At 36.0% G+C, this 25,565-nt stretch overlaps 1 protein-coding gene across 7 annotated transcripts in view; it reads left to right on the forward strand.

The window, feature by feature from the left end:
- The window catches only part of GPHN (gephyrin), a 719,765-nt gene that overhangs the window by 468,782 nt on the left and 225,418 nt on the right, over positions 1-25,565 (forward strand). For all 7 annotated transcript variants that reach the window (XM_025392025.1, XM_025392028.1, XM_025392024.1 and 4 more), the window contains one exon: positions 22,778-22,912. In XM_025392025.1, the coding sequence (XP_025247810.1) occupies positions 22,778-22,912 (135 nt within the window). The remainder of the gene's footprint in view (positions 1-22,777; positions 22,913-25,565) is intronic.

Genomic DNA, 25,565 nt, shown 5'->3' on the forward strand with positions numbered 1-25,565 from the left:
GTTACTTCTACATGTCCCCAGCCTTACCAATTACGGAGCAGGCAAGTCAAATAGTTCTTAAAACCCAAAAAGCAGTTTATAAACTTAAAACATTTAGCAAACCTAGCACCTGACTTGCATAATTTAGTCCGCCTGTTTATATTTTGATGACATCTGCTTTTTACCAATATTCTTTAAGGGTTGTTTTTATTTCTCAAAGATTAAAGTCACATGAACTGAAAGGTACCATACCTTTTATCCTCCCTTTAAAAAAATTTTTGATCCAAGCACTTATCTTCCTTTAGTCCAATTAATTTGAACTCTTTTTATACACATCACACACACAACACATATATAACTACACAGACAGGCAAAACAAAACCCAGTCACCGTAAGATCTTTTGCTTACCAATCTCCTAATTGAATTATTGGATATAGCCGTTTAAGAGATAGGGCTAGGAAAACATGCAGCTTCTAAAGCCTAATAAACAGGCATAGATGGGGCAAAAACAGATTCTGAGAGAGATCTATCCACTTTTAATTCCTGGAGTTCCTTGAAGAAAATAGAGGTCTCTCCCGCTCATGCGTGCATTAAGGGTGGCAAGACAAATGGAGAAAAATAATTCGGTCAACTGAGAAAAAACCTTTTTCCAGCAAAACACGATCCAAGAAAAGAAAAACATGAAGGCCTTTTGAATATACCTATAATTTGAATACCCACTTTTAATTAAGCTGAGCACTCTTTAAGAAGGTACTTTTTAACTCCCTTACTACCTAACTTTAGTCATGCAAAGTGGCCAATATTTCTGGCTTTCAAACTTTACTAAAGGCTCAGAGAAAGGAAAATCCAAGGCAGTTCATGGAGGGGAAGAGAATCAATAAATAGCAAAGGTCACAGAGATGTTAAACTGGAAGGGACTCATTGAACCCCAGGCCACCATTGTAAAATGGTAGATGCTAGAACAAAACATTGCCACATGGTTACAGGCTTTGCTCCCAAGGACATAAAGCAAGATGGAGGCCTGCAGCAAAGTTTGCTCCTGACCATAGGAAAGTCATGCAAATCACACCAGATTGGTTACAGCCTAAGACCAAACTAACAAATCCTTTTTCACAATTAAAACTCTACAGAGCATATAAACAGTGATCCCATTATTCCTGGTCCAGCAAAATGTCTTCCAAAAGGAAAAAAAAAAAAAAAAAACCCTAACTTAAAAATGAACTCCTGACCCAGTGGAGAAAAGGAAAAGACAGCTTAAATGCAGGGCTGTGTTAAATGCTAATAGGGTGGAGAAAAGAAAAAGATGCCTGGGGAAGAACTTCTTATTCTTATGCAAATAGATTCTTCTACCAATGAGAAAAACTTAATTGCTTTCCTACAGAGTGGAAACCCTTTCCCTGGGGAGGGGAAGGCTCCATGAATGCAAGGCAGAGAGCATTAGCTAGCCTGCCATTGGGCACGCTTGGGCCATGCATCCCAGCCCTGGCAGGGAGAGGAGTGGAGGAGCTGCCATTCTCTGGTCCATCTTGCACATGCCTGCAGCTGTTGGGATGGGGTGGTGCACAGTTTCCTCTACCCTCTGAAGAGGTCTGAGGAGAAAGAGAGAACCGAAAGGAAAAAAGATTTTTAGATCTGCTTAGTACTTATCTTTTCTCAAGCCCCATGTTGGGCACCAAAAATGTTGTAGAAATAAAAAACGGGTTCTTGTTACACAACCAGGATAATTTAGTTGCATGGACACATTATAGGATGAGTAGAACAGGGTTTATTGTGTGAAAAAAAAGCGGGGAGAAACAGCAACCCTCAGCAAAGTGAGAGAGAGTCCTGCTAGCAGGTTTCCCGCCTCACAGATTGAATTGCAGGCCACCACACGTGCGAGCTGAAGAGCCCAGGCTCCTCCCCATTGCAATGGTGTGAACTTCCAAGCTTCCCATGGCTCCACCCCATCATTCCAGTGCGCAGGGGGTTGGAGATTCTCCTGGGACCCTCCACCTTATCTACCTCCTGCATCTATCAGTATGAGGATGCAAAGGCATAAGAATTATACAGTGGACTTTGGGGCCTCGGGGGGAAAGTGTCGGAGGGGGTTGAGTGATAAAAGACTACACACCGTGTACAGTTTGCACTGCTCAGGTGATGGGTGCACCAGAATCTCAGAAATCACTACCAAATAACGTATTCATGTAATCAAACCACCTGTTTCCCCTAAAAATCCTATTGAAATTAAAAATAAATAAATAAAAACAAAAGTGAGCAAAAGACTCAAATAGACATTTCTCAAAGAAGATTTGCAAATGGCAAATCTTGAATACCACAATTTTAAAAAGGAAAAAGAAAGCAATGTAAACAGGGAGAGCATTAACAGTTCTCCAGGGACTTTACACAAAGTATACAATTTTTAATATGTTTACATTAATAAAATTTTCCCTATGAAAATATAACCTAGGGAAGACTGGGCTTCTTTTTTGATATTACCACTCTTTATCTGTGCTTAAAGAGCAAACTTTTGTGATTTTCTAGTGGCTTTCTGGGAAATGTCAAAGATAGTTTTATTTCTTTTTCTTTTTTTCTGGGCCTGTGGACTTTGTAGATAAGTACAAAACAGTTTTACATTCCCTGAAATTTTTTTTAATTTATTGTATGTTTGGGATCAAATTTTGAGTTATCAGAGGAAACTTAGACATGTGATTTAAATAGGACCATGGATACTTGAGAAATAATTTTTGATTGTGTAATCAAAATGATAATGAATTTTTTTTTTTTTAAAGCATGAAAGGTAATACAGTTGTTAAGAAGTGTGGAACTGTTGTTCTTTGGGGTTTTTTCCTTAAATACCCAAATACATAATAAAGTTAACGTATAGGAGAGAAAATTATTCTGGTAAGACACAGAATCTCTGCTATCTAGGCAAATGATGTAGATCATAGGTAAAGGCATTAATCACCAAAGCAGCCAAGAAAGCCATCAAAATTAAGTGAACTTTCTTGATATGTTAACACATTTGTTTTTTTCTTTTTTTGACATAGAGTCTCACTCTTTTTGCCCAGTCTGTAGTGTGGGACACAATCTCGGCTCACTGTAACCTCCACCTCTGGGGTTCAAGCGATTCTCCTGCCTCAGCCTCCTGAGTAGCTGGGATTACAAGCACACACTACCACACCTGGCAAATTTTTGTATTATTAGTAGAGACGGGGTTTCATCATGTTGGCCAGGATAGTCTCGAACTTCTGACCTCAAGTGATCTGCTCGCCTTGGCCTCCCAAAGTGCTGGGATTACAGGCATGAGCCACCATGCCCGGCCTCTTAACATATGTTATAACTGGTTTGGTTAGGCTTTGTGTCTCCACCCAAATCTCATCTTGAACTGTAATGTCCATAATTCCCATAATCACCACTCGTCAAGGGAGACTCCAGGTGGAGATAATTGAACCACAGGGGCAGTTTCCCCCATGCTATTTCGTGATAGTGAGTGAACTTTCGCAAGATTTGATGATTTTATAAGGGGCTCTTCCCTCTTCGCTTGGCATTTCACCTTCCTGCCACCTTGTGAAAAATGTCCCTTACTACCCTTTTGCCTTCTGCCATGATTCTAAGTTTTCTGAGGCCTCCCCAGCCATGCTGAACTGTGAGTCAATCAAACGTCTTTTCTTAATAAATTACCCGGTCTGGGGTATTTCTTTATAGCCTTGTGAAAATGGACTAATTCAGTAACTTATCTTCAGAGTCTGGTATTGTAAGTCAATAGAAATAAACTTCACTTTCCAAGTTTTATTCCTCACAATGTTCTTTCAAATATTCTGGAACAAACTGACACATAATTTTAGGACTGCAGTTTTTTCTCAAGCAGTCCATGAGATGAAACTATCTTTATGATAATATTATGACGTAATGTATGTTTTACGTTGACTCACCAAATTTTTTTTTCTGACACTAATATGTATATAACATTCTGCTAGATGCTGTGTGTTTTTAAGTGGTTAGATATGACCTAGGCCCTGCCTTTAAGGAAGTCACAATATAATATAAGAGAAAATATATTCTTTTTTTTTTTTTTTTTTTGAGACGGAGTCTTACACTATCACCCAGGCTAGAGTGCAATGGCATGATCTTGGCTCACTGCAACCTCTGCCTCCTGGGTTCAAGCGATTCTCCTGCCTCAGCCTCCCAAGTAACTGGGATTACAGGTACCTGCCACCACACCCGGCAATTTGTTGTATTTTTAGTAGAGACAGGGTTTCACTATGTTGACCAGGCTGGTCTCGAACTCCTGACCTCATGATCTGACCACCTCGGCCTCCTAAAGCGCTGGGATTACAGACATGAGCTACTGTGCCTGGCTGAGAAAACACATTCTCAAATGAACCAGTTTTATAAGTATATTATGACTGTTAGTATTTTCGTAGATAAAAAAAACTAGTCTGCTACTCTGAATGCCATTTTAGGAAATTCTGTGAGACTTACTGGTGACTCTTCTAGATTCACTTGGCATTGCAAATTCCCAAGGACAACTTGGTCTAATCAGCTATCATCTTTCATCTTTCACCTTAATTATTTCAGTGACTGGTCTCATCAGTTCCACCCTAGCTCCCTTCAATTCAATCTTCAACTCACAGCCTGAGTCAACTTTTTAAAATAAAGTAAATCATGTCACTTCTCTACTTGAACCCTTCGATGGATTCTCATCACATTTATCGTTACCAAAACTCCTTGAAATGTTCTGCTAAATTCTATATAATCCGGCTCCTCCCTGCTTTCTAGGTTCTTCTCTTACCATTTCTCTCTTGTGCTTTATTGATTACTAAGCTCCATATAACTTTTTCTTTCTTCAGGGAATATGCTGTCCCCACTACTTAAAATGTTCTTAAACCCACTTTTTGCCTGGCTAACTCCTACGCATTCTTTCTGTTCTGGTTTATCTCTTTCTCACAGAAGGAATTCTCTAATCCACACTGCCCACCTAAATTATGCCTGCAGCTATTCTCTATCATTGCACCATGTTATTTTCCTTTATAGCACTTATAGTTACAATTATATACTTATTCATGTGTTTACTTAATTTATCTGTAGAACTGTAGGTGGGAAGATCCATGAGGACACAAGTCACATCTCTTTTATTCATATGGTCTATCCAGCACCCAGCACAAGTTGGCACATAGTGTAGACTGTATAAATTTTGGTAAATATATCCCATGAAAAGATATGATGCATCATTCATCTTGATGGAATTGATGTCTATTAACTAAGTTATTAAGACTGAGATTTTAAAAAGAGATATATTTCGCCATGCCTATGATGTATAAGAATCGTTCCGTGTAAACAGTGGCTTATACCTGTAATCTCAGCCACTTGGGTGGCTGAGGTGGGGGGATTGCTTGAGGCCAAGAGTTCAAGACCAGCCTGGGCAACATAGTGAAACCCCTGTCTCTACAAAAAGTAAATTTAGCTGGGTGTGGTGGTGTGCACCTGTTGTCCTAGCTATTTGGGAGGCTGAGGTGGGAGAATTCTGTGAGCCCAGGAGTTTGAGACTGCAGTGAGCTGTGAGCACACCACTGCACTCCAACCTGGATGACAGAGCAAGGCTCATCTCTCAGAAAGGAAAAAAGAAACTTTCATGAAATAGACAAGTAGTCATCATATTCTGTTCCTATAGTAAGTAAATATATTAAGTGACTATAGTAATGATAATAGAGAATCATTTTTGAATGCTAACCATAAAACAAACATTCTTCTATGCATTTTATAAGCGCCATAAGAAATTAATCCTGGAATGCAGGTTTCAGCAAGATTATACCTTTTTATTTTCCTAAAAGGCAATTACACGGGAAACCAAATAATAATAAGGATGGATTACTACCACTGAGAGCAACAAAAATTCTGAAATTTTTAAAGCAATGAGAGAATTTTAGTAAGTGTAAATATTCCTTGTAAAAAAACAAGCTTATATGAATATTTAAATTTTTAAGTTTATAAAAAAGATCTCTTTATAGTCATACTTCGTATATTTGCCATCTAAGTGATTTTTCATTGTAAATATGAATCATGAATTTTTATAGATTTTTGTATTATGAATTTTTATCTAAATTTAGGTATTCACATTTTTTGTTAAATTTCATTTTGTTGGATTCAGCCCATCAGTCTACTAAGAGGTCTTTTTAAAATTTATATCAGCTATCTAGTATATTACTTGTCTTTTGTAGCTTCTGTCACCAGCAAATATGTTAAGCATGCTTTCATTCAAGTCACTGATAAAACTGTTTTTTAGGCTAGGCCATTTCACATACTACCAGAAACCCTGCTGGTTGTAATTGCTTAACTAACTAACATATTTCTATTTCAACGCATCAAAACCTACAGACCTTTCTCTATTGACAAGGTATTTATGAGCTATTTTTCAAATGCCTAAATGAACTCAAGATATATTGGATTGACAAGTTTTGGGAGGTTGTTCGTTTGTTTAGATAGGGTCGCACTCTATTGCTCAGGCAGGAGTGCAACGGCACAGTCACTGTATCATCCACCTCCTGGGCTCAAGCAATCCTCCCACCTCAGCCTCCCAAGTAGCTGGGACCACAGGGACAGTTTTTTCTTTAATAAAACTTTGTAACATTTAATTATAACCTCTGAAAGATTAGTATTAGAAGCTCTGAGAAGACATATGATGTATATTTTCTGAAATAACCCATTTAGGTATTCACATGTAATCAATCTGTTTTGTTTTTGTTTTTCTTTCTAAGACAGAGTTTTTCTCTGGCTCAGGCTGGAGTGCAGCGGCACAATCTCAGCTCATGCGACCTTCACCTCCTGGGTTCAAGCGATTCTCTTGCCTCAGCCTCCGGAGTAGCTGGGATTACAGTCATGTGCAACCACACCCAGCTAATTTTTGTATTTTTAGTAGAGACAGGACTTCACCATGTTAGCCAGGCTGGTCTTGAACTGGCTGATCTCAAACTCCTGACCTCATGATCCACCTGCCTCGGCCTCCCAAAAGTACTGGGATTGCAGGTGTGAGTCACCACGCCCAGCCTGTAATCAATCATTATTGTTAGTTCAGGTGCTATATCACACACCTGGATGGCAAATAGGATTTATAGAAAATGCAGCCTACCTTAATGATCTCTAAAAAGAGAAGTTGGAAGGAAAGGGTACACATTTTGGAGTTGGCCACCAAGCTGCTCAAGGGATCCAAAAACCTCCACCATAGAGACTGACAAATTTGTAGCTGTTGAAGCTGTACTTCTTTGTACATGGTTGCTTTGGGAAACTCACTCTGATTATTGTAAATTTGCTCACTAGCTACCCAACATTAAATTCAAATAACAGAGAATTTCTATTGTACAGCCTTGCGACTTTAAGTTTAAACTTTTCTTTAAAACTTTAAGTGGCAAAAATAATTATTAGAAGAGAAAATGTGTGTTCATTTATAAATTTTCTTGGCATCAAATATAAATTTGTATGTTTACTTTATTGGCATTCATACTGCCATTTCAAAGGACTACAGCACTCAAAAGGGGAAAAGATATTTTGACTATGTATTCTGATTTTTATAATATAACTCTCCATTTTTTCTTTTAAAAATGTCTGCCCAACCAGTGAAATTAGCTTTAAGACAGAAAAAAATAAATTAATTAATTAAAGAATCAGCACAGTTCCTAGGAAAATTATGTGTTCCCATTACAGTTTTCCTTAATGAGGAAAATTCTATTATTTAATAATTCACAGTCAAAATTACATTGCATATCTAAAGAAAGTTTGAGATCATCTGGGACAAATTGTTTCCTCCATGCTATGAGTTGCATAAGATAGTAGAAATACAGATTACTTCTCTAAAAGTAGGAATGTTATTTCTTTTGTGAGTGATTTGGCATTTTTCCTTCTCATTTGTTCTGATTTAACTCACTACAAATTCTACTTACTCTAGGTAGATCCTCAACTCCATGGCAAGCCTTTGGTTCATCTCTCTTATTGACAACCTTATATACATTGCCAAATTGCAATTTTCAGACCTTTGCCCTTGACTCAGTTTCCCCTATATTCTCCTCTTCTTGTTATACTAAAATAAAGGCCATCAGGGCTGAATTATTTGTTCTATTTAAAACAATTTTCCTGAATTAATACTTTGCTCTATTCCTTCTATCTCAAAAAACTGCTTGTAATTCTCAGTTAGTGGCTGCTTCTACTTCCTTATTATTAGATATCATCTATGTACGAGACCCTATTCATTCCTTATTTCTCCCTAGTTGTTGAGTATGGTGGCCACTTATTTTCTGAAACAGTCCCCCACCATGGTTTTCATTACTGGAATGTTTTAATCAGGCAAGTAACACATGAGCACACACTCAGTAAAAAAAGAAAACGAAACATAGATAAGATTAATACCCTTTTTGAACCACCCTCTCATTCATTTTTATTTACCCTCACACTCCCCCCCAAAGTAAACATTTTTATCATTTTGAAGGGTATCCTTCAAAAGTTTTCTGTACTTTTCTGTACAAACATGGGAAATAAAATCCGAAGGTTTTTGTTTGTTTGTTTTTTGATTGTTTGTTTGTTTGTTTTGTGACGGAGTTTTACTCTTGTTGCCCAGGCTAGAGCGCAGTGGCACAGTCTCGTCTAACTGAAACCTCCCCGTCCCGGGATCAAGCGATTCTCCTGCCTCAGCCTACTGAGTAGCTGGGATTACAGGCGCCCGCCACCACGCCCAGCTAAATTTTTGTATTTTTAGTAGAAATGGGATTTCATCATGTTGGTCAGGCTGGTCTCGAATTCCTGACCTCAGGTGATCTAAATTTTACTTCTAAAATTTATATAGATAGAATTGCAAAGGGCAAAAAAAAACAACAAAGACAGTATTGAACAAGAATAAGAGCAAAGTGGGAAGACCTGCTCTACCAAATATCAAGGTTTAGTATAATGATAAGATTAAAGTAACTTCTTAATGGTGCCAGAATTAATATTTAGACCAATGGAACAGAATTTAAAGCCCAAAACACATCAACACACATATGGTCACTTAGTGTATGATAATTTATAGTGCAGAATTATAGAGAGGTTATTTTTTCAATAAATGATGCTGGGACAACAGGCTATCTATATGAAAATAAATGAAATTGGTTCCCCTATCTCACAGTATACAAAAATCAACTCCAGGTGTATTAGAGACCCAAACAGGGAAGAGGAAACTATAAAGCTTTTATAGATTTTTATAGAACAATGTTTTTATTATGCTGGCTTAAGAAAGAATTTCTTTTTTAATTGAATTGAAGTAAAATTCACATAACATAAAATTCGCCATTCTAATTTTAAAGTGTGTGATTCAGTGACTTTTACTACATTCACAGTGTTGCACAACTATTACTTTTATCCAGTTCCAGAACATTTTATCACTACCCCCCAAAAAAAACACCTTGCTCATTAAGCAGTCTATTCTCCATTCCCTCTGCCCCCAGCCCCTGACAACCATTAATTGGCTGTCTCTGTAGGTTTACTTATTTTGGACATAACATATAAATGTAATCATACAATATGTAACTATCCAAGTGGTAGCATGTATCAGTACTCCTTTTTGTGGCTGTACAATATTCCATTGTAAGGTATACCACATTTAGTTTATCCATTTATTAGCTGATGGTCATTTGGGTTGTGTGTACTTTTTGATTATTAAAATAACGGTGTTAGGCACATTCATGTATGTTTTTATTTGAACACCTGTTTCAGTTCTCTTGAATATACACCTAGGAGTGGAATTCGTTGTCATGATAATTCTATGTTAACTTTTAAAGAAGTGCCAAACTGTTATCCACACAGCTGCATCATTTTATATACCTAACAGCAATGTATGAGGGTTCCAGTTTCTGTATATCCCTGCCAGCGTTTGCTTTTTTCCTTTTTTTTTTTTTTTTTTTTTTTTAAGATGGAATCTCTCACTGTCGCCCTGGCTGGTGTGCAGTGGCCCAATCTTGGCTCACTGCAACCTCAGTTTCCCGGGTTCAAGTGATTCTCCTGCCTCAGCCTCTCAAGTAGCTAGGATTACAGGTGCCCGGCACCACGCCTGACTAATTTTGTATTCTTAGTAGAGAAGGGGTTTCACTATGTTGGCCAGGCCGGTCTCGATCTCCTGACCTTGTAATATTCCAGCCTCGGCCCGCCGAAGTGCTGGGATTACAGGTGTGAGCCACTGTACCGGGCCTTCTTTTTTTCTTTTTTTTTTTTTTTTTTTTTGAGACGGAGTCTCGCGCTGTGTCACCCAGGCTGGAGTGCAGTGGCGTGATCTCGGCTCACTGCAAGCTCCGCCTCCCAGGTTCAGGCCATTCTCCTGCCTCAGCCTCCGAGTAGCTGGGACTACAGGTGCCCGCCACCACACCTGGCTAGTTTTTTTGTATTTTTAGTAGAGACGGGGTTTCACCATGTTAGCCAGGATGGTCTCGATCTCCTGACCTCGTGATCCGCCCGCCTCGGCCTCCCAAAGTGCTGGGATTACAGGCTTGAGCCACCGCGCCCCGCCCCCTTTTTTTCTTAATTCTTATCATCTGAGTGGGTGTGAAATGGCATCTCATTATGGTTTTGATTTGCATTTCCCTAACGACTAAGGATGCTGAACATCTTTTCATATATTTGATGATGATTTGTGTAGCTTCTTTGGAAAAATGTTTATTCACGCCTTTTGCCCATTTTCAAGCAGGTTGTTGGTCTTTTTATTATTGAGTTGTAAGAGTTCCTTATATATGTGCTGGATACTGGACTCTATCAGAGATAGGATTTGCAAATATTTCCTTCCTTTCTGTATTTTGTCTTTTCACTGTCTTGATAATGTTCTTTGCACAAAAGTTTTTAAGTTTGATGAAGTCTAGTTAATCTAATTTTTCTGTTGTTGCTTGTACTTTTGGTGTCATATCTAAAAATCCATCACCAAAGTCATGAAGATTTACCTTTATGTTTTCTTCTTAGAATTTTATAGTTGAGCTCTTATAATACAATTAGGTATTTGATCCATTTTGACTTAATTTTTGTGTAGGGTGTAAGGCAAGGTTTCAACTTCATTCTTTTGCATATGAATATGCAGTTGTTCCAGCATAATTTATTGAAAGACTGTTCTTCCCAGTTAATTGCCTTGGCACTCCTGTCTCAAATCAATTAAGTATGAAGTTAAGAGTGCTTATTTCTGGACCCTCAATTCTATTCCATTAACCTATGTTTGCCTTATCCCAGTACCATGCTGTTTTGATTACATAGCTTTTAAGTAAGTTTAAAAAGCAGAAATTAGCCTGGCACGGTGACTCACACCTGTAATCCCAGCATTTTGGGAGGCTGAGGTGGGCAGATCACTTGAGGTCAGGCATTTGAGACCACTCTGGCCAAAATGGTGAAACCCCATCTCTACTAAAAATACAAAAAAAAATTAGCTGGGGATGGTGGTGGGTGCCTGTAATCCCAGCTACTTGGGAGGCTGAGACAGGAGAATTGCTTGAACCCAGGAGGCGGAGGTTGCAGTGAGCCAAGATGGTGCCATTGCACCCGAGCCTGGGCAACAAGAGCAAAACTCCATCTCAAAAATAAAAAAAGAAAAGAAAGAAAGCAAGCAGGAATTATGAATCCTCCAACTTTCTTTGTCTTTTTCAAGATTGTTTTAGCTATTAGGTTCCCTTGAGATTCCATATGAATTTCAGGATAGGTTTTTCTATTTCTACAAAACACACCAGTGGGATTTGACAGTGATTGCATTGAATCTGTAGACAGCTTTGGGCAGTATTGCCATCTTAACAATATTAAGTATTGCATTCCATTAACACATATGTCTTTCCATTTATTTGCGTTTAATTTCTTTCAGCAATGTTTTGTAATTTTTGATATACAGGTTTTATAATTTTTTGGTTAAATTTACTCTGCATATTTTATTCTCTTTGATGCTATTGTAAATGGAATTGTTTTCTTAATTTTATTTTTGAATGTTTCAGTATTGGTATATAAAAATACAACTGATTTTTGTGTGTTCTTCATGTATTCTGCAACTTCGCTAAATTTGATTATTAGCTCTACTTGTTCTTTTTATGGATGTTTTAGGAATATGTGTGTGTGTGTGTATATATGTGTGTGTGTGTGTGTGTGTATATATATATATAAAAATATATAAAACCATGTCATCTGTGAATATAGTTCTACTTCCTTTCCAATTTGAAGGCTTTTATTTCTATTTCTTGCCTAATTTCCCTGGCTAGAACTTTGAGCACAATGTTAAGTAGAATTGGCCTGAGCAGACATCCTTTTTCCTGAACTTAGGGGAAGTTTTCAGTCTCATTATTAAGGAAGATGTTGGCTGTGGGTTTTGTATAGATGCCTCTATCAAATTCAGGAAGTTGCCTTATATTCCTAGTTTTCTGAGTGTTTTATCCTGAAAGGGTATTGCATCAAATGCTTGTTCTATATTAACGGAGATGATCATTTGTGAAGTTTTTTTTCCCTTCATTCTGTTAACATGATGTATTCCATTGACTTATTATCTTATGTTGAGCCACTCTTACATTTTTATAATAAATCTCACTTGGTCTTGATGTATAATCATTTTAGTATAGTATTTGTTTTTGTTTCCTAGTATTTTGTTAAGGATACTTGCATCTGTATTCATAAAGGATATTAGCCTGTAGTTTTTTTGTTCTTATGATGTCATTGTCTTTAGTGTCAGGGTAAAACTGGCCACTTAAAATGAGCTAGGAAATGTTCCCTCCTCATATTTTGTAGAAGAGTTGGTAAATAATTTTTGTTAATTCTTCTTTAAACATTTAATAGAATTCGTTAATGAGGCCATCTGGTCCTGGGCTTTTCCTTGTTGAAAGTATTTTTATGTACTGATTCAACCTTTTTAGTATTTCTATTCAGATTTTCTATTTCTTCTTGAGTTGGTTTTGGTAGTGTCTGTGTTTCTAAATACTTGTCTGTTTTATCTCGGTCATGCAATTTGTTGGCATACAGTTGTTCCTAGTATTTAATGATTATGAAATAATCCTCTGGTAGTCATTTCACTTCAGTAAGCTCATGCAATGTTCCTACTTTCATTCTTGATTTTAGTAATTTGAATCTTTTCCTCTTTTTGTCAGCCTACGTAAAGATTTGTTAATTTTGCTGATACTTTTGAAGGACCAACTGTAGTTTTGTTGATTCTTTCAATGTTTTTGTGTTCTCTATTTCATTTATCTCCACTATAATTCTTATTATTTTCTCTTGTTTGCTTTGGGTTTAGTTTACACTTTATTTTATAGTTTCTTAGGGTGGAAGATTAGTGTATCGATATGAAATCTTTCTTCTTTTTAAAAGTAGATGTGTATAGCTACAAGTTTCCCTCTGAACACTGTTTCTCTGCATCTCTTGAATTTTCATATGTTATGTTTTCATTTTTGTTTGTCTCAAATTATTCTCTTATTTCCCTTGTGATTTCCTCTTTGACTCACTGGTTATTTAAAAATGTGTTTTCTTCAAACTATACTACAAGGCTACAGTAACCAAAACAGCATGGTACTGGTACCAAAACAGAGATATAGACCAATGGAACAGAACAGAGTCCTCAGAAATAATACCACATATCTACAGCCATCTGATCTTTGACAAACCTGAGAAAAACAAGAAATGGGGAAAGGATTCCCTATTTAATAAATGGTGCTGGGAAAATTGCCTAGCCATAAGTAGAAAGCTGAAACTGGATCCTTTCCTTACTCCTTATATGAAAATTAATTCAAGATGGATTAGAGACTTAAATGTTAGACCTAATACCATAAAAACCCTAGAAGAAAACCTAGGTAGTACCATTCAGGACATAGGCATGGGCAAAGACTTCATGTCTAAAACACCAAAAGCAACGGCAGCAAAAGCCAAAATTGACAAATGGGATCTAATTAAACTAAAGAGGTTCTGCACAGCAAAAGAAACTACCAGCAGAGTGAACAGGCAACCTACAGAATGGGAGAAAATTTTTGCAATCTACTCATCTGACAAAGGGCTAATATCCAGAACCTACAAAGAACTCAAACAAATTTACAAGAAAAAAACAAACAACCCCATCAAAAAGTGGGCAAAGGATATGAACAGACATTTTTCAAAAGAAGACATTCATACAGCCAACAAACACATGAAAAAATGCTCATCATCACTGGCCATCAGAGAAATGCAAATCAAAACCACAATGAGATACCGTCTCACACCAGTTAGAATGGCAATCATTAAAAAGTCAGGAAACAACAGGTGCTGGAGAGGATGTGGAGAAATAGGAACACTATTATACTGTTGGTGGGATTGTAAACTAGTTCAACCATTATGGAAAACAGTATGGCGATTCCTCAAGGATCTAGAACTAGATGTACCGTATGACCCAGCCATCCGATTACTGGGTATATACCCAAAGGATTATAAATCATGCTGCTATAAAGACACATGCACACGTATGTTTATTGCAGCACTATTCACAATAGCAAAGACTTGGAATCAACCCATATGTCCATCAGTGACAGACTGGATTAAGAAAATGTGGCACATATGCACCATGGAATACTATGCAGCCATAAAAAAGGATGAGTTTGTGTCCTTTGTAGGGACATGGATGCAGCTGGAAACCATCATTCTTAGCAAACTATCACAAGAACAGAAAACCAAACACCGCATGTTCTCACTCATAGGTGGGAACTGAACAATGAGATCACTTGGACTCGGGAAGGGGAACATCACACACCGGGGCCTATCATGGGGAGGGGGGAGGGGGGAGGGATTGCACTGGGAGTTATACCTGATGTAAATGACGAGTTGATGGGTGCTGACGAGTTGATGGGTGCAGCACACCAACATGGCACAAGTATACATATGTAACCTGCACGTTATGCACATGCACCCTAGAACTTAAAGTATAATAATAATAATAAATGGATTTTTTTAATGTGTTTAGTTTCCACATACTTGTGAATTTCCCAAATTTCTTTCTTTCTTTCTTTCTTTTTTCTTTTTTTTTTTTTTTTAGATGGAGTCTTGCTCTGTCTCCCAGGCTGGAGTGCAGTGGCGTAATCTCGGCTCACTGAAACCTCCGCCTCCTGGGTTCAAGCGATTCTCCTACCTCAGCCTCACAGGTAGCTGGGATTACAGGCATGTGTCACCACACCCAGCTAATTTTTGTATTTTTAGTAGAGATGGGGGTTTGCAATGTTGGCCAGGCTGGTCTCGAACTGCTGACCTCAGGTGATCCACCCACCTAGGCCTCCCAAATTGTTGGGATTACAGGCATGAGCCACCGCACCTGATCCCAAATTTCTTTCTGTTATTGATTTTTAATTTCCTTCCATTGTGGTCAGAAAAAATACACTGTAAGATTTCAATCTTTTTAAATTTTGTGAGACCTTTTTGTGGCCTAATATATATGGTATATCCTCATGTTCACTTGAAAAAAATGTGTATTCTGCTGGTATCAGACACAGTGTTCCTATATGGCTGTTAGGTCTAGTTGGTTTATAGTGTTGTTCAGGTCTTCTATTGAAGGGGTCCCCAAGCCGCAGGCCAAGGACTGATACCAGTCCATGACCTGTTAGGAACCGGTCCGCACAGTGGGAGGTGAGCAGCAGTGGGCAAGCAAGCATTACTGCTGAGCTCTACCTCCTCTCAGATCAGCGGCAACATTAGATTCTCATAGGAGTGTAAATGCAAGGGATCTAGGAACTAATCCCTGATGATCTGAGGTGAAACAGTTTTATCCATACCATCCCCACCGACCCCGTCTGTGGAAAAATTGTCTTTCATGAAAACAGTACTTGGTGCCCAAAACATTGAGGACTGCTGTTCTCTTGTACTTGTTGATCTAACTATTCTAACTATTATTAAAAGTGGAATATTGCAGTATCCAACTCTTATTTTTGAAGTTTTTCTCTCTTCATTATTATTAGTTTTTGCTTTATGTATTTTTTAAATAATTGTTATGTCTTCTTGATGAACTGACCTTTTTATCATTATGTAACATCTTTTTTGTCTCTTATAACAGTTTTGGTTTTAAAGTTGATTTTGTCTGATATTACTGTAGCTTTTCTAGCTCCCTTTTGGCTACAGCTCCCATAGAATATCTTTTTCCATTCCTTCACCTTCAACTTATTTGGATCTTTTGAATCTAATTTGAATCTCTTGTAGATAGCATAAACAATCATACTCCAGTGATTTTGTTTTTATGCAAATATCATAGAGTGAGTATAATTACACAAACCTAGATGGTATAACCTACTACACACCTAGGCCAAATGGTATAACCTGTTGTTCCTAGTCCTAGGCTGCAAAACTGTACAGCATGTTACTGTAATGAATACCATAAGCAATGTAGCATAATGGTAAGTGTTTGTGTTTTGAAACATATCTAAACATAGAAAAGGTACAGGAAAAATATAGTATTATAATATTATGGGACCACTGTTGTATATGTCATCTGTTGTCTATCAAATTGTCATTATGCAATGCATGATTCTAGTTGGATTATAGTATTTTTTAATTCATTCAGCCAGTTTCCATCTTTGAATTGGATAGTTTACGTACATTTAATGCAATTACTATAAAGAAGAGTTTCTTCCATTTTGCTATTTTTATATATATTATATCATTTTTGTTTTTTATCTCCTCTATTACTTCCTTTTTTTCTGTATAGATATTTTCTGGTGTACCATTTTGATTCTCCTTGTGACATTTACTATTATTTAGTTATTGTGCTAGTGTTTTCCCGGGGAATTACAATTAGCATCTTAGCTCATAACAATCTAGTTTGAATTAATACCAACTTAGTTTCAATATTATACAACAACTTCATACCTTGTCCCCTACTTATGTTATTTTCATAAATTATAAATTAATATATTGTATGTCCATCAACATAGATCTATAGTTATTGCTTAATGTAGTTTTTTAAAATTATATGGGGTAGAAAAGAGGATTCACAAACAAAAATATACATAAGGTACTGTCCTTTGTGTTTACCTATGTAGAGTTCTGTACTTCTTCATGTCAATTACAATTACTGGCTAGTTTCTTTTTATTTCAGCCCGAAGGCCTCCCTTTAGAAATTTTTTGTAGGGCAGATTTATGAGCAATGAACTCACTCAGTTTTTGTTTATCTGGGAATATTGTAATTTTTCTTCGTTTTTGAAATTTAATTTTATCAGATAAAGAATTCTTGGTTGACAGATTTTTCATCTTTCAACATTTTGACCATATCATTCCACTGCTTTCTGACTGTCATGGTTTCTCTTGAGAAATCAGCTGTAAATCTTACTGAGGATCAGAATTCTCTCTTCGTCTTTGTCACTTTCAACAGTTTGATTATAATGTATCTTGGTGTCAGTCTTTTTTAGTTTATCCAGATTGGGATTGTTGAATTTCTTGTGTGCATTCTTGTCTTTCATCAAATTTGGAAAGTTTTAGGCATTATTTCCTCAAATAATCTCTTTGCTTCTTTCTCCCTCTCCTTCTGGGACCATGATTAATCATATCTCAGTACGCTTGATGGTATTCCACAGATTGCTTAAGCCATGTTGTTATTTTTCTTTATTTAATCCATGTTGTTATTTTCCTTTATTTTTTTTTCTTTCTGATCCTCAGACTAGATCATGTTAATCACCTTATTTTCAGCTCAAATCTGCTATTGAGTCCCACTAGTGAATTTTTCATTTCTGTTGTAATTTTCAGTGCAGTGTTAGAATTTGTATTTGGTTTCTTTTTATGATATTCGTCTTTTTATTGAGATTCCCTGTTGGTGAGGCATCATTCTTGTGCTTGCCTTTAGTTCTTTGTTTATAGTTTCCGTTAGCTCTTTGAGCTAAACTTTATTAAAATAATTAATTTAAAATCTTTGTCTAGTCAGCTCAGTGTCTGAACTTTCTCAGAGACAGTTTCTGTTTATTTCTTTTTTCTTTTCCTTTTTTCTCCTTTGTACAGGTTATACTTTCTTACTTCTTTGCATACTTCATAATTTTTTGTTGAAAACTTGACATTTAAATATTATAAATAGCAACTCTGGAAATTAGATTCTCCCCTCTCCCTGGGGCTTTTTGTTGCTGCTTGTTCAGCAGTAGTAGTTGTTTGTTTGTTTAGTTCGTTTTTTGAAATACTTTTTTCTAGCTTGTATTTCTTTGTTGTGCATAACCTCTGAAGTTTCTATTGTTTGCTTAGTAGTCAGCTAGCTATTTGACAGGTATTTCCTTAAATGCCTGGAACCAAAATATGAATAATAATAATAAAAACAAAACAAAAAAATCAGAGAAAATCTTCCAGTTTTTGCAGATGAGCTGTTTGTATATATTAGGTCACACTTCAACACTCAGCCAGGCAATTTATAACTTTTCATTAGCTTTCACTTCCTGCTTGTATAGAGCCTCAAGTTTATCCGCAAGTGAGAGAATAGAACCTTCTCAGGTCTTTTCTGAGGATATGTCCAGCCCTGGACATAAACTGAACATAAACCTGACCTTTTAGAGTCCAAAGGATACGTGGGAGCTTTTCAGAGTCCTTATGCCTTAAAGTACCTCATTCCATAGCCCTCACTCCCAGGTTTTTCACTTTATCTATTTTTTGTCCTGTTTTTCCGTGCCCAGATGACAGTGGCTAATACATTTGCCTTTAAATATTTGAACAAACACTCCCCAAGGAATAGCTGCCTCGACCCTGGGAGTATTCTGAGTTAGGTGAAATAAAGGCAAGCCCTTCGAGTGTGTCCTTCAATAAGCCATAAGATATTTCAAAACAAAAAAAATCCACAGTTCTTTCAGAATAAGGTTTGTTTTCCCTCTGGTACTACAGACCTGTATTGGAAATGTGGACTGTTGTCTTCAGGGCCACCTTTTTTGTTTATTTTTCTTGATTAACCTTTCACCTGGTTGTAATCATTTTATTCATTTTCAGAGTTCTGCTAAAGTTCATTCTGGCTGTTTTTACCAATTTATTTTCTGCTTTAGTAGAGTGATGGAATTTTGGATTTCTCTATTCTGCTATTTTCACTGATGTCACTCAGGAAGGATTCCTTTTAAGACACGAAAACCACTAAACATAAAGGAAAATATTGATATATTTAGCAACATTAAAATTAAAAGATTTCGTTCATCAATTGACATGATAAAGTAAGGTAAAAGACAAGCTACAGAATAGGAATAGATATTCACACTATATAGAATTGATAAAAGACTAGTTATCCAGAATAAATACTAAAATCTAACACTTTAGTAAGAAAGGAACAACCAAATAAGGAGAAAAAATGGGCAAAGATTTGAATGGGGACTTCACAAGAGAGAAAACCTAAATGACTGATAAATGTATGAAAAGATGCTCATTCTCACTAAGAATCAGAGAAAGGGAAAATAAAACCATAACGCAATATTGTTACACGCCCACCAAATTTTTTAAAATGAATAATACCAACAATGCTGGGTAGAACTGAATTGTAGAATAAGAGAAACTGTTCTTTGTGGACAGATGTATAGATTGGCTTAACCAACTTAGAAATTTCTTAAAGAAGGTATTCATACCCTATAACCAACCATTCTATCCCTGAATGTGCATGTGTATATACATATCTCCCAGAAATTTACTCACATGGGTATCATAACACCCATGGGTTGTGGCATTTTTCCTAATGTCCTCAAAATGAAAACAATACAATTGTCTATCGACAGAGTAATCTATATTCACTGACTCCTTCTCCTTACCTCCAGTTTTTTCTTGACCCCTTGTAATCAGGTTCTATCTTCATCAAATAATGAAATTTTCTCTCAGGTAACTAATTACTACCATCTGTTCTTCATTGTCTAATTCTTCCCCATTTTTCTAGTATCTGTCTTGACATATTCTTCTTATATGCTCTTCATCTTTAGGATCTCATTTATTTCTGTAACTTCAACAACTGTATATCTGCAATAATTTCTAAGTCTGTATCTCCAGCATAGGCAGTTTTTTTTTTTTAACATTGGGGTGAAGATTTGTTCCAGACTATGTAATGAAATTGTAAATTTGTGTTTATTGATATTAACTGGATCCACAATGGTAATTGAAAATTCTTTTGCTTTGTCCTTCATTTTCATTTATCAATGCATTTTTTGAGAATTTTACTGCTCTCCTAAAGTTATCTTTACCACTTTTACTTCCCCTTATTCTCATCAATAAGGCCTCTCCTGCAGTACCAAAAAAAATAGTAGTAATAGTAGTAATAAATGTCTGTCTCTTTTACCCACAATTTACTTTGCTTTATCATGCCTACTCAATTCCTCAATTTGCATCTATTTTTAACTTTACTGGTAATTTCTTTAATAACTGGATGTAATGGCTTCTTTTCAGCTCTCTCTCTCTATTCCTATTTTCTCCCATATTTGTTTTTTTTTAAATCTTGCAACTGTCTTCTTTTTTTCATTCCCTTGATACTCACCCATCTCTACTTGCCTCTTTTTTCTCTAATAGTTTCTTATGATAGGAACACCAAATAATTTATCTTCCGAAACAGAATGCTTTTGAAAATGAATGCTGTTTAATAATTAAGCCAGCATAATAGGTATAAACCCAGATTGTTCAAGGAAAAATCAGATGTATGGTTACCCTATATATCCTTATCTTAGAGATCTTATCTTCCTTCAGTTTGTTTTCTTAACTCTTAATATGAATGTTACCTCAAATTTTCAACCATTGTCTTTTGTTCTTTCACATATTCTCTGCAAGTGATCTGACACATTTGAATGACTCAAATTACTACCTCCATTGATAATTCCGAAATTACATGTCCTAACTTTTTCCTGAGTTCCAGACCCATATACCTCATCAAATAGCTCCAGACTAGTAGCCCAAAAGTACCTAGCCACAAAATCTAAACTTATCTTCTCCCTCAAATATCCTGATTTTAAATTTACATTGAGGCATATATACACACAGAGATATGTAGTGTATATATGCAGTTATGTGTATAAGTCTGGAGATATATATCACACACAGAGAGACATTATTTTTGCAGTTGCTTCATTAGATACTAGACATACAATAGTAGCAAAACACAGTTCCATCATGACAGTGCTTTCTAATTTGGGAGATAGACATTGATCAAAGTATTACACACATAAATGTTGTGATACTTTCTATAAATATGGTCATTGCTGTGAAGGAGAGGGATGTGATGTCATGTAAGGCATTATATGGGTATTTTACCTTCTTTTAAATACATGGCCTTTTTAATTAGATAAGTGGCAACAAATAGCTCTTCAAAATTAGACTTTCTTTATTTCTTGGAAATATTTGTCACAATTCAGTACTCAAATATGTTAGCAAATGGAGTCGTCTTGCTTCTCAAAATTCCTACTACTTATGGCTGTGTTGTTTATAAACCACATAAAATTTCAAACACTGAAATGGTAGCAATATCTTTGGAATTAAGGATGTTGGTATAGAAACTAAATAAAGGAGATTCTATAGAAATAGTATTAGTTTTGTGAGACAGAAATGATGCATAATATTAGGAATACCTTTTAGTCACGAAGTCTGGCTGTTTCTCTCTTCTTTTCACATAGTAAGTGATATTTGTTGATTAAATGTTAATTGCTTGTTTTTTTATCATATGTTTCAAGTCTTGTGCACAAAATTTGAAAGTCCTCATGTTCCCATTCTTAGAACACTTATGCCCATTACTGGTAGCCCAGAACATGAACTAAATTATGCAAATCCTAAAGTAATAAATTTATAATCAGCATATATTAATAATGTTAAAAATAATCTACAGTATTAGTCTTTATGTTTGTATATTTTTAGAATGGTGACAATTACATCAGTCTTTACTATGATGATAGGTATAATAATAACAGTAATAATAACCAACACTTATTAAATATTTACCACTTGAAAGTGCTAAATAATTTACACACATTATTTTACTTAACCGCTGCAGGATTCCAGTGAGGCAGATTCTATTGTTATCCTCAATTTTCAGATTAAGGAAGTGGCAATTCAAAAGGTATATCCATCAGGCTCCTAGCAGAACTCAGATAGCATGCTTAAATAGGTAATTGAGGAGAGTTCAATAAGAACCTATAGAATGTACAAAGGTTTGAATAGAATTTAGGGAAAACCACAAGACATCATGGAATGCCTGGGACTAGTAACACTGGGAACCATTAATGCTCCTACCTAATGGGGCAAAGGGAAGGAGTGCTGTTAGAATCTAGAAAAAGAGCTATAAGCAAGAAGGGCAGTCTGACACAAGCTGTGATCTTGAGTTGAGTGACACAGCCAACCTATGATGACCTGGTAGAGAGGGAGCTAGGAGAATAAATGCCAGACCTTACCCTATCCCAACTCACAGTCTTCTGCCAGTGCCTTCCACTGACTGAACCCAACTGGAAGCCAGGGCAGAAAATAATTTGTTGATGGTGTCCATACAGGTCAGCTTAGAGCAGAGAGGGTGAAAATGGTTGGAGACTGATCTAAAAAGGAAATGGAAAATATCTAGGAATTAAATAGCTTGCTCAAGATTTCAAACTATTAAATGGCATAGCAGGTATATGAATGACAAATCCTTTATTCCTAACCACAATATTATACTGCCTCTCATATTAAAACATTTTAGGAAATGGTACTTGCCAGGGAAAATACTTTAAATCTGAAAGTTTCTATTCCATCTCAAGTTGTTGGATGCATTTATACCTAACAGTAAGTGACACCAAATATGTCAGAGCTGAGCAGCAAAGAATGCTTAAAAAAAAAAAGTGGGGGGGGTCTTGATTCTACATGTTATTGGCATTTTCAGAATATTAAACCATAGTTGTTCCCCTTGTTCAGATTCCAGACTCCATCATTTCTCGTGGTGTTCAGGTGCTCCCACGAGACACAGCCTCCCTCAGCACTACTCCTTCAGAATCGCCTCGTGCTCAGGCTACATCTCGCCTCTCTACAGCTTCCTGCCCAACACCAAAAGTAAGTACAGTTGCTTCACACCTTACACCTACTCTTCTATAGTAATCTGGGAAAACTAACCAGTATTTCCTTCTGCTTGTCAAGGTTGGATTGCATGCAAGTTTACACTATGAAAAATGAAAAAGTGTGAGATAGTTCCCACCCATTGTGTCACAAATTGTCATATTAGGCCAATAGTAGGACAATACAGATTTCATTCAAAATGTTTTACTCCTACATCATAGCTAAGGGTATTGCTTTCTGTAGCTCCTGTTTCTTTGTTGTAGATTTGTTATTTTTTAGTATACTTATCATTATAGATGTAAATTTATTTGTTTATGCTGAGGATGAATGTACTTTTGGCCAGTAAACAGCAAGATTAACAAAATTGTGTCACCAAAGGGATTTCTTTAAACTTGTCCAGGCTGGGATAGCTCCCTGCTCTAGTATCATTCCAAATTTTTTCAAACATATTCATCTTGGAATGTTGCTGCCTAATATTTGCAAACAAATCTGAATTTATTAGAAAGAAAGTTTTAATGCCAACCTTTGGGAGAGGGAAGCAGTTTCTTAGTCTTTTTTTTAATATAATCTGTCACTGAGTTGTATAGGGTAGGGAAAGGATGAGACACTTCTATGCTGCTCACATCTTTGTGTATATGATAAATTAACTAGCAGACATTATTACTGCTGTGACTACTTTCTCCTGGAATGCTCCTTTCCTGATTAAGTTAGTCATTTGTGCTTTCAAGTTCTCTGATTGATGGATGCAATATTGGTACCAAAGATTAACAGTAACATTCCTTATTATTTAATAAGACATGATGTTAGACACTAAATTTGTTCTAGGATTCTGACAGTTAATTTTTCAAATTATAGTTTTTTCCTCTGTCATCAAATTTAAGGACCATATAGCTGTCTTCCTCAATTCCATCTTTTCTATCAGTTTTGTGAATGTTATAATTTAATTTGACTAGAAGGGATCTCAGTTTCTGATGTGAATAGTGCAATTTGTTTTACATTACATGTTACAATCTTCTCAGCAATGTTTCCAGTGTTACCATTGTATATCATTATTTTTAGATATATGTCAAAAATAACTGATACTAATTTTATCATTTAAAACACTGAGGTCCTAAATCTTCAATAAACATTAAACTGTAAGAACACTGTAGACATTAAATGTACGCCAATGCCATTTGGGTGCCAGCAAGCTACATTTTCAAATGAATTAAAGGAAGGAATTCTTAAAACCTGAATTAGATGGAAAAAATCTCGTCTATGTCTTTTATATTATTAAAACAAAGTAACTTACAGCTTGACTGCATTAAAATCCAGTTGTACCAGCTAAACTCACTTGTAAAGTCTGGAAAATATTTAAAACTAAAAGTTAAGTTCACTTTAAGATGTTTTGTTCACTGAATACTAAGACCTAAAAGCTGGGAATACAGAAGTATTCAAGGTATAGTCTCTTTTTTCCTTAATGATATGCTGAAATTATAAATATTTTTTGAAAATATTTTAAGCTAAATTTAATTATACATAATTCTTGAGTATTTTTAAAACTTTGCAATTATATTTTAGTTACAAAGAGGATAGTAAATAAAATTTGAAAAATCACTTGGTACTTCCAAATTCACCAAAGTAAAATTCTGAAAAATAATAATGTTAATATTCATTAAATTAATTTGCTTATTGCAGAACTTTAGGAGAGCAAGTGGCTTGTCTTGATATTTTTTCCTTAGTTAACACTTAGATGTTCAAATTGACAGTGAATTCAAGAAAGCATTATATCTTTGTCTGGGAATAAGATTATATTTCTTTTAGATAATTTTTTTTTTTTTTTTTTTTTTGAGACAGAGTCTCATTCTGTCACCCAGGCTGGAGTCCAGTGGCATGATCTCAGCTCACTGCAAGCTCCGCCTCCTGGGTTCACGCCATTCTCTTGCCTCAGCCACCTGAGTAGCTGGGACTACAGGCGCCCGCCACCACGCCTGGCTGATTTTTTTGTATTTTTAGTAGAGACAGGGTTTCACCGTGTTAGCCAGGATGGTCTCCATCTCCTGACCTCGTGATCCGCCCACCTCAGCCTCTCTTAAGTACTGGGATTACAGGCGTGAGCCACCATGCCCAGCCTTCTTTTGGATAATTTTTATCAGCACTAGAATGTATACCTCAAAGATAAAATTATCACTTTGGTGTAATTTTTAATATAAACTTTAAATGCTGAATTAGAATATTAATATACTAAAAGAAACTAATTTGAATATTGATATTTTAAAAGGAGTTAATCTATTCCAATTAGGCATCTGGAAATAATGTTTAAAAAATAAATTAAAGGACAGAAGGAAGTGAAATTTACCTTTCTAATAAGAAAAGTCTCATAAGTCATGAGACAACTAGGTGCTCTTATAAGTGCTTTAATATCAGTGACAGATATACTACTTGTCTTCATAGAGTTTACAATTTAGTCGTATATTACAGGTTGAGTATCCCTAATCCAAATGCTTGGGACCAGATTTCAGATTTCAGATTTTTTCAGATTTTGGAATATTTGCAGATACTTAAGCCGGTTGAACATCCCTAATCAGAAATCCAGAATACTCCAATGAGCATTTCCTTTGTGCTCAAAAAATCTCAGATTTCATATTTTCAGACAGGGATGCTCAACATG

Source organism: Theropithecus gelada, chromosome 7b, assembly GCF_003255815.1.
Source record: "Theropithecus gelada isolate Dixy chromosome 7b, Tgel_1.0, whole genome shotgun sequence".
Taxonomy (NCBI): Eukaryota; Metazoa; Chordata; class Mammalia; order Primates; family Cercopithecidae; genus Theropithecus; species Theropithecus gelada.